The sequence below is a fragment of the Peromyscus leucopus genome, chromosome 9, assembly GCF_004664715.2.
Source record: "Peromyscus leucopus breed LL Stock chromosome 9, UCI_PerLeu_2.1, whole genome shotgun sequence".
Lineage (NCBI taxonomy): Eukaryota > Metazoa > Chordata > Mammalia > Rodentia > Cricetidae > Peromyscus > Peromyscus leucopus.
In genome coordinates this window covers 70531199-70541024 of record NC_051070.1, presented here as the reverse complement: position 1 = coordinate 70541024, position 9826 = coordinate 70531199, and the positions used below count along the sequence as shown (strand labels likewise).

General features: G+C 42.6%; 1 gene segment (V, D, J or C); it reads left to right on the top strand.

Annotated features, from left to right (window-relative positions):
• Nucleotides 1–6930: 6930 nt before the first annotated feature.
• Nucleotides 6931–7612, top strand: LOC119088457. The segment is given in 2 exon segments: nucleotides 6931–7047; nucleotides 7221–7612. Coding segments are annotated over 2 exon segments (444 nt in total).
• The last annotated feature ends 2214 nt before the right edge of the window (nucleotides 7613–9826 follow it).

The following is a 9826-nucleotide window of genomic DNA, read 5'->3' as shown; positions in this document are numbered from 1 at the left end:
TCCAAAAACTACTTAAATGGCACAGAATAGAATAGACTCTCTCATAAGAGAGCTTGTCAACCTAAAATGAATGCTAAATCTAATAAAAACCTCAGTGCCAGGCATGGGAATCTGTGGGAGCCCACAACTGATTCAGCTTCCCAGTTTGAATCTGAAGTCTATTCTGAGTCAAAAGTTCAAGCTTGTTTTCTCCAAGGCTGTGAGAAAGTCCTGATTAGCCCACAGAGTCTCCTTGAAGGGCTGTGAGAAAGTCTTGTTTAGCCCACGACAGGGAACCCACTATTTAGCTAGATGCAGGCTGCTGAAGCCAGCCAGAGGTACATCGAGATAGAAAATGAAACTGCCTGCTCCTTGACACAAGGCAGAATAGATAGTGGTTGATTGCCTGTGCTGTGCATTTTTTTTAAAAGATTTATTTATTATGTATACAGATGGTTGTGAGCCACCATATGGGTATGGGAAGTGAACTCAGGACCTCTGGAAAAACATCCAGTGTTCTCAACCTCTGAGCCATCTCTCCAGCCCAGCTGTGCATTGTTCTACCTCCATCCTTCAAAACTGTATATAAGCTGGCTGTGAAATAAACTCGGGGCTGTATGGCATTGACCGGCAGACCTCTCAACTCTTTTCTGTCTTCTTCATTGTCTCTTCAATCTGCACACTTCTACCCAGCTGCCACAGTTGACTGTGGGCAGGCCCCAACAGGAATCCTGCCTTCAAGTTGTTCATTGGGGCTTCAAGTGTCTCTTCCAAAAGAGACGGGCTATTGCTATTGGCTTTGATTGCTCTGAGATTGTACATAACAACCCTTTGCTAATGATGCTACATTGCTGAGACTTAGGACTTGGAGGAATTTAGCTAGAATTGACCTGAAGACTCCTTCCTGAGGATGAGTTTTCAAGTATATGCAAAATTCCAAGGGAGAAAAGCAATACATATTCCTACCAAGGTGTATAAATGCTATGAAAAAAAAAAAAAAAAAAAGACCATCATGCATCATGGCAAGAACACCCACAAGGGTGCAATAGTAGAACGTTTATCTTGGTGGAAACTACAAATGTATGTCTCATTGGATTTAAGACATGCTCAAAGGAAGGAATTTAGGGCCTATACTGTAAACCTAGTTAACTACCCATGGCTGGACAGGTCATAGACCCAAGAGGAGATCTACTACAGCCACTATCCTAAATCAATAAAGCTTCTAACAGTACTCTAAATATTGATAACTACACACAGAAATAAGTGTAGTTCTCACATCTGATCACAGATGTTCATTTTGAAAACTATAGAGGCCACGGTAGTGTTTGACAACTGGTCACAATGCAGAGAATAAATGCTGTGACATTTCTAGTTCCAGTTAAGACATCTACAGTGCAATTCCTACAACTAAGGCTCATGGAACACCACAGAAATGTACCAGAAGGGATTTTAAGAACCAAAGGACCAGGACACCAGCTGAGAGTATGACATGAGGGAGAAGACTTAGTCATTGCTGATGTGAATGCAAACAGGTATAAACAATGTGGAAATCAGTATGGAGGTTCCTCCAAATGCTGAGAATAAATCTACCACACTAGCTACACCACTCCTGAGGAATTAACCAAAAGAATCTACATCTTTCTAAAGAGATACTTGCTCCCATCTGTTACTGGTCCTGCCTCAACTTGATATGCCCAACTTTGTTGACTCCCATGGGAGGCCTTACCCTCTCTGAGGGTGGATGGAGGGGGAAGGTGGGGAATAATCGAGAGGAGGGGAGGGAGGGGGAACTGTGGTTGATATGTAAAATGAAAAAAAAAACTTTTAAATAAAAAAGAAAGGGGAAAAAGGAGATACTTGCTCTTCCAAGTTCATTGCAGTTCTATTCATAATCACTAGGAATTAGAAACACTCTAGATGTCCATCAGCTGATGAGAGAAATCTGAAAATGTGGTACATTTACACAATGGCATATTATTCAGATGAAAATAAGAAAAATGAAATTATGAAATTTTCAGGTAGGTGGTTGGAACCGGAAACAGTCATCCTGAGCAAGATGACCCAGATCCAATAAATAAAGAAGCATAGTGTTTCCTCAAATATGTGGATGCTAGCTTTCAATATGTGTGCTTTATTTGGAATATCCATACGTGTTAGGTGTCAATAAGAGGCCATGAGGGAGAAGGGGATCTTCAGAGATGAAGAGGAAATAGAAAAAACTGCCATAAATGGAAAAATGGAACAGGCAGGATTAACAGAGCTGGGGATGAGAGGACAGGGTAGAGGAAGTGATGTGGGGAGGGATAACTAGCACTAAAGGAATTCTGAACAAATCAGTTGGAAAAATCTGTGATAGAAACTTCCTGAAATACATGCTCCAAACAAAGTTGAGCCTAGTTATAATCTGTGAGGATAGACACACACTTAGAAGGCCATTTGACATGGTTATTTAGCAAAATACCAATAGCAGTTCCCCTAGTGCCTAAAGCCTCTTGAACCATGGGATTTTTGGCCATGTCACAGTACTAGGTATGAATTCCCTCCTGTTGAGGAGGCTTCTAATCCAATCAGAAAGCATTGCTATTCTGTAGCAGTCAGGCCACAATTACACTACTGAGCACATATTACTGGACGTTCTGTACTGAGCATGCAGGGTCCAGCTCTGGTTAGTACTACTGCTATCCTTTCTTCCCCAGCAGCCTGCTGAGGACCTTCCAGTGCTATAAAAGCTAACAAGCAAGCAAGACTTTCCTCAGTAAGTTCCAGGTTGACTTCTTTATGTCATGCAATAGTGGAATATGGAGGCTTTAGACTTAGAACCTCACCATCTAGTTATAGTGGGCAGCCAAGAACCATGACAATAACCTGTGTTGTTTTGTACACCTCTAGGGCTTCCCTGAACAAAAACTCCCATGCCTCATACTGAGATTGTTGTTTAATAAGTTCATATAAATTCTCCAAAGCTAGATGTATGCACATAAAATCATAATATGAGTATTAATGTGATAAATTATTATACTAAGATAGTCTTTTTAGAACATACAGGTGATAAATTATTCATACTGGAAGAATATTTAATGTGGGCATAATGAAGCATATGCTCCAGAGTCCCTATACACAAACAGACTAAAGGTCTAAGGAGACCAGAGTTTAAGGTCTAAGGAGGTCCAGAGTTTTAAATTGTGTTAAAAAAAGTAAGACATTTTGAAGACTGTTCTTCACCAAAAACTCCTTACAGTTTTAATTTTCCAGGTGATTATAAAGTTATCATAAACATCTTTTGGATCTGGCTAGAATGAATGACTGAGTTGGACTTATTTATGTTACCTACTTTCATTCATTGTACACATAGGTGATGTCATCAAGATTTCACAGCCTTTATCTAATGGTGTTTTCTATTATGTCTATTTTCCATTATGTCTATTTGCTTCTTGTTTTTTTTTTTTTTAACTCAAAGTAATGTTGATTTGTTTCCAGTTATTTTTCAATGTTGGAATCTGTAACTCCCTTCCCTATATTACTGAATATAATTTGCTTCCTTTGGCACAAAATTGTCTCATTGAATGCTAACTGTTAAGGTACTCACTGGCTTCATTTTGATTGACAACATGAGAGAGAGAGAGAGAGAGAGAGAGAGAGAGAGAGAGAGAGAGAGAGAGAGAGAATTGTGGTAGTGGAATTGGAATGCAATGATCATAATTCCTGCCCCCTGGTGTCCATGCATGGCATAGTCTCCTCAGTGGGCAGGACCTAGAATATGGCAGCTGACACTTTTAAATTATGTTGTATTTTATAAGAAAAGACAAGGGACTGAACAGGAACCGAGTCTCGAGTCTCTTATCAGTTCGATGTGTGTTGAATTTGACTTTGAGGTCATCAAAGTGAAGATTGTCTGTAGCAGATTTGCCGGCTTTTTTTAAATGTACATTTACAATGCTTATTTGATTTTGTACTTCTTAATTTACTCATGTGGTAACACATCTGCAATATTCCTAGCAACATCTACCACATCTTTTTCTTGGGCATTTTGTAGAAATCTGGTAACTATGCAGTGTTCTGATTCCTATGTCCCTGCTACTTGCTTTGAAATGTGTAAAATGCTGGAATTTTCTCACTCTAAAATATCTTATTCTCCTATTTTGGTTCATAACTTTATATTCTTCTTTTCTAAAAACTCATGAGTTTCTACTTAGAAAGCATTGAGCTTCCTTTGTGCATAATGAAAGCCTTGGATTCACACTCAGAAGTCAGCAAAGACAGGGGGAAGTCTACTGCAGCTGTGAACTTGTTATTTCTCAAATGGGCCTCTAGAGGATGCTCCTTTCTAAAAGGTAAATGGTGTTTTCACAGATTAGAATAAACTCACAGAAACCTTCCTTCTCCCCCTACCCTGCCTCGCCCCTCTATGCTTAGAGCCCCTCCTGTCCCCTTTGACATTACATTACCTGTGTTCTACTACCCTACCGCTTTCGCTTAAGCTCTGTCTTAAAGCCCTTGTGGCCATGTTCTAGTTTCCAGGCTTCTGCATGGGAGGGGAATTTAGTGGGTTCTGGGAGGATTTGTAGAGGGAACAGGATGGTGGTGGATACTATCGGAATACATTATGTTCGTGTATGAAGTTACTAGATAGTTACTTGTTTTTAAACCTCCTCCAATGCTTCAGTAGGTGTTTTGACAGAACATATTTTATGCAGACGTTAGAGACAAGCCAAGGGAAAGACAGTGTCTCTTCTGGATTGTCTCCCCAGTGTCCCTAGGTTGAAGGTATCTAAACCTGCTAGAGCTTGGAGCAACTTCTCTGTCTACCTCTCTGACTCTTCAGGCTGTTTTTGCTTGCTGGGGATCTTCAGGAAAAAGTGAGCTTCTTCCTGCTCACCTTGTTGACCTCCCTGGGGATCCTGAGGCTCAGAGTAGCCATACTGTCCACTGTCACTCTGCTTTAGGGTCTTATCCATAGAAAGAGCACTGTGCTGTTTCACTGTGAACAGAGACCCTCCTTTAGCCTGAGATCCCTACACAGCACTGATGCTGCAGGAGAATGCAGAGCCCAGACAGGGCCCCTGCCTGATGGCTGCATCTGTGCAGCTCCAGTAGCGGCTCCAGCCCTGAGGGACAGCTGCTCATTCCTTGTCCTCCAGTGTCCTTTCTTGCATATGTAATACCCTCACCTTGGTCTTCAGCACCTCCTGCAGCTCACACCAGGAAGCCAGCCTGTCTCAGGCTTGGAGGGATTTCAGACTGAGTGCAGGAAAGATGGAATCTCCTTCCACCTGAGAATCCTCTGACAGAGGGACTGAGGGAGTTGGGTGCTCCTGTGCTCTGAGTCACAAGGATAGAGCTGAACACAAACAACTTGAGACCTGCAGAGTATAAACCAGGGTCCCAGCTTCAGACACTTTTAGGCAGTTGTCATGTTCCATAAATGCAACAGTAAAGAGAAAGTGGAATCTTGAGAAACGCTTCATTCCTATGGGATAGATCTTAGTTGCCAATTATTTGTTTCTCATTTTGCAAAGAAATGTCTGATTTCTCCTTTAGTAGAATTTCCATTCAGGAAAAAAAATGTCTTTCACAGCATTTTTCACCTGAGTCAAAATTTCTATGAAATTATCCTACAGTATTTGAAGCCATTAGCTGGTCTAATACTGTTTGAGAGAATGATGGGCTGAAATGGAGTAAGGCTGGGTGTGTGTTGTGGAATATTTGATCATTCTGTGTGAAGATGTGTCTCTGTCCTCCCTTGCCTGTCTAAGGCATCTTCTGATTGGTTTAATAAAGAGCTGAATGGTCAATAGCTAGGGGAGGGTAGGCAGGACTTCCAGGCAGAGATAGGAACTCTGGGAAGAATCTGATGCAGGGGATTAGAAGTGAGACACAAAGAAAGTCAGACATACAGTATGGAGGAGAGGTAATGAGCCTCATGGCAGAACATAGCTTAAATAAATGGGTTAATTTAAGCTTTAGGAGATAGTTGGGAATAAGCCTAACATTAGTCCATGCTTTCATACTTAAGAAAGTCTCTGTCATTATTCAGAAGCTGGCGGGACAAAGAAAGCAAGGCTATTGCTGAGTTATTTTTGAGGCAACTGTTTATTTCCTATGACTAGTCTAGTTTCTCCAGCAGTCATCTTTATGGGGAAAACCTTAAAATACATTTCCTGCGTTGTTATGAACTCAAGTATATTGTCCCCTTCATTCATCACGTGCAATAGCACACCAGGGCTGCTGCCCTGTCACTCTGGGTGCAGGACTCCCACATTAGCTTCCCATTCCACTTCCTTCTTACGTGGTCATATTTTAAACAACATTTAGAACAAACCCTGACTGTTGCAGGAGTGTTCCAATTTTTAAAATGCATTATAAACCTATGAAACCATTACCTTACTCTATTGTTATGTTCCCATTTTTTCTTTTACTGCCGTGATTTCACTTAAATATTTCACAGATGAAGATTCTTTTTAAAAATGTGTATGAGAGTGGGTCTGGCCCATGTGTGCAGGATTTGAGGAGAACATAGAGAACGTCATGTCCCCTGGAGCTTGAGATACAGACTCTCTGAGCCACCTCATGTGGATGCTGGGGATGGAACTAAGGCCTCTTGTAAAGTCAAGTACCCTTATCTGCTGAGCCATCCCTCAGGCCCCAGTAAAGTGTCCTTAGAACATGCATCTGTTTCCTGAGTTAAACTTTTAGTGTTGTGTCTCTGAGTGTGCCAGACAGTGTGGGGACCTGTCCCGCTTCCTGGATTCCTAACTTCCTACAACCCCAGGGTCATCTCCAAATGTTCCTCCCCCACATTGCCACCTCCACTATGCTCTGCCCAGACTCTCAGCCAGGTCTGGTTTGGGAGGCACTGCAGACTCAGAAGGCTGGGAGTAAACTCTGCAGTGTCTGGCCTGGCAGGGTTCCTGGGTGGAGCTGACTGGTTGCAGGAGGAGGGACATTCAACAGCCATCCTGATACCACAGCCCAGGCCTTGGTTCCTTGCTTCTGTCTCCAGCAGCCAGACAAGCACCATGAAGAGGCTGCTGTGCTCTCTGCTGGGGCTGCTGTGCACCCAGGTTTGCTGTGAGTCTGGCTGTCCACATTCAGGGACAGAGAGGATTCTGTCAGCACATGGAGGGTGGGGAAGCAGCTCAGGAGTCCTGCAGAGCTCCCACCTTCTCAGAGGACATGGGGTGTGTTCAGGGTTCTGTGGATGCTCAGTGACCCCATCTGTGTCTCTTTCTGTTTCTAACCAGGGGTGAAAGGTCAACAAGTGAAGCAGAGTCCTGTGTCCTTGGTTCTGCAGGAGGGAGAGCGTGCAGAGCTGCAGTGCAACTTTTCAACCACTGCAAACCAAATGCAGTGGTTTCACCAAATTCCTGGGGGACATCTGAAGAGCCTGTTTTACAATCCTTCTGGAACAAAGCAGAGTGGAAGACTGACATCTATAACAGTAGCTAGAGAATATCGAAGTTCTCTGTACATTTCTTTCTCTCAGACCACAGACTCAGGCACTTATTTCTGTGCTATGAGTGCACAGTGCTCCCCACACACCTGCAGCCAGTACACAAACCTTCAGCTGGGTGGGCGTGGCCTTTCCCAGTTACAAGACATCTGGAAACCACAACAGAACATCTGCTTGATTTAATATCCCTATTCTATATAGGCAGAGTTTTAACCTGGGATAAGCTTTTGACCATGAAGGTTAAGGATTTGAATGTGTAAATTCTCAATATATATTCCCTCCTGAATCATAAACGTCCATCTTAGAACTAACAGAGAAGCTGATGGGAGGACAGAATCAATGTGATCATTTAAGCCTCAGTGTGCTGAACTCACAAAGGATGAGGAGAAAGGGAATGAAAGGCAAAGGCTTCCAGGTGACCCTGCTGTGGACAGGGTCAGGGTCAGTGAGGAGAAAACAAACTGTAGCAACAGCAAGAACATCAAGTCATGGAAGACACAGAGTGTGCAGACAGCTGGTGCTCCAGTTCCCTTTCTGTAGCTGTGGTGAAACTCTGAGAAAAAGCTACTGAGAAAGTGAAAAGATCTATTTAGCCTTCGTTCCAGGTCATAGTCCATCATTGGTGGTAATTAAGGCAGGAAGTCATACAGGAGATTACAACAGAAATCATGGACAAACTCTGCAGCTGGGTCACTCAGAATCAAACTTACGGGACCAGGATGTTTTGAATTACAAATCTGTGGAAATGAAACTTTTGCTTTATTGAACAATTGATCCTGATTAGTTGGTGCTGAAGAATCAGCTTTAATGAATAAGGGGTAGCTGAACTGAAGCAAGTCTTAAGGGAATTATCTTCTAACATTCAGCACACAGAAACTATGGTCTAGGGAGGTCAGGGATTCACTTCAACCTGGAAACTGATCTTGGCAATGTGATGCTGGTTTTAGCAGAGAGGAAGCTGCAGGACTGAAGGGAACATAGGAAGAAGCTGAGGCTAGGCACTGTGAATTTGCTTTGTCTGATTTAAGTGTGTCCTGGTTCTTATCTCTTGGAATAAGAAGTTTGGGTATGGTGGTGCACATCTTTGTTCCCAGCAATTGGGAGGTAGAGGCAGGAGGATCTCTGTGAGTTTGAGGCCAGCTGGGTCTACAGAGCTAGTGCCAGGACAGCCAGGGCTACACTGATATACTCTATCTCAAAAAATAAAAAAATAAATAAAAATAAAAGCATAAAATAAAAAAATAAAATAAATAGACGTTTGTAACTATTTTGGATTTTATAGAAACCCACAGAAGACATTACTTATGTTAAAAAGACTTTGAACATTTTTTGTTATTTATTTCTTTATGTGTTTATTTGTTTATTTATTTATTTGTTAGTTTTTACGCTCTACCCTCAGTGTCCCCTCCTGCTTCTCCTTTACTCCCTCCCTTCCCCCTCCCCCTCCCCACATCTACTCTTCCTCCTCTATTTCTCTTCAGAAATGGCAGGTCTCCCACCAATATCAAGCAGCCATGGCATACCAAGTTGCAGAGAAACTAGACACCTTCTCTCCTGTGAAGGTTGGAGGAAGCAACCCAGTCTGAGGAGTATGGGCCCAAAAGCAGGCAGCAGAGTCAGAGACAGCCCCTGCTCCTCCTGTTATGAGTTCCACAAGAACACCAAACTACACAACTGTCACATATGTGCAAAGGGCCTAGGTCAGTCCATGCAGGCTTCTTGCTTGTTTGTTCAGTCTCTGTGAGCCCCTATCATTCCAGGCTTGTAAGAGGAATTGCTAAACAGTTTTATTAATAAAAAAACCCAGAGCCAGATATTAGGGTGGAAACTGAGAGATCAGAGGAATAGGACAAGCCACAGCCAACCTCACCTTACCAACTCCTCAGCCCCAGAGAGACCTACTTCCTGTATACCCATGCCTATATCCTTTCTCTGTTTGCCACCTCACTTCCTTTCTCCACCCAGCTACATCACTTTTCTCTTTCCGCTCAGCTCTATCACTTCCTTGCCACTGCCTGTCTATACCAACTTCCAGGTGTCTATGGTTGGTACTGGGATTAAAGGCGTGTGTCACCATTCTTGGCTGTGTCCTTGAACACACAGACTCTGCCTGCCATGTGATCAGATTAAGGGTGTGTGCCACCACCACCTGACTTCTGTTGGTGGCTCACTATGACCTCTGATCTCCAGGCAAACTTTATTTATTAGCACACAAATAAAACATCACATTTCAGCACAATTAAAATATTACCACAAATGTTTTTGGTTTATAAGAGTTGACTTTGACATGGTGTCTCTTCACAGCAATAAAATGCCTAACAAAGACACTAGGTAAATGAACAGGAACTACAGAAGCAAGCATCACCAACAGAAAATAAGAGATGGAAGAGAGACACT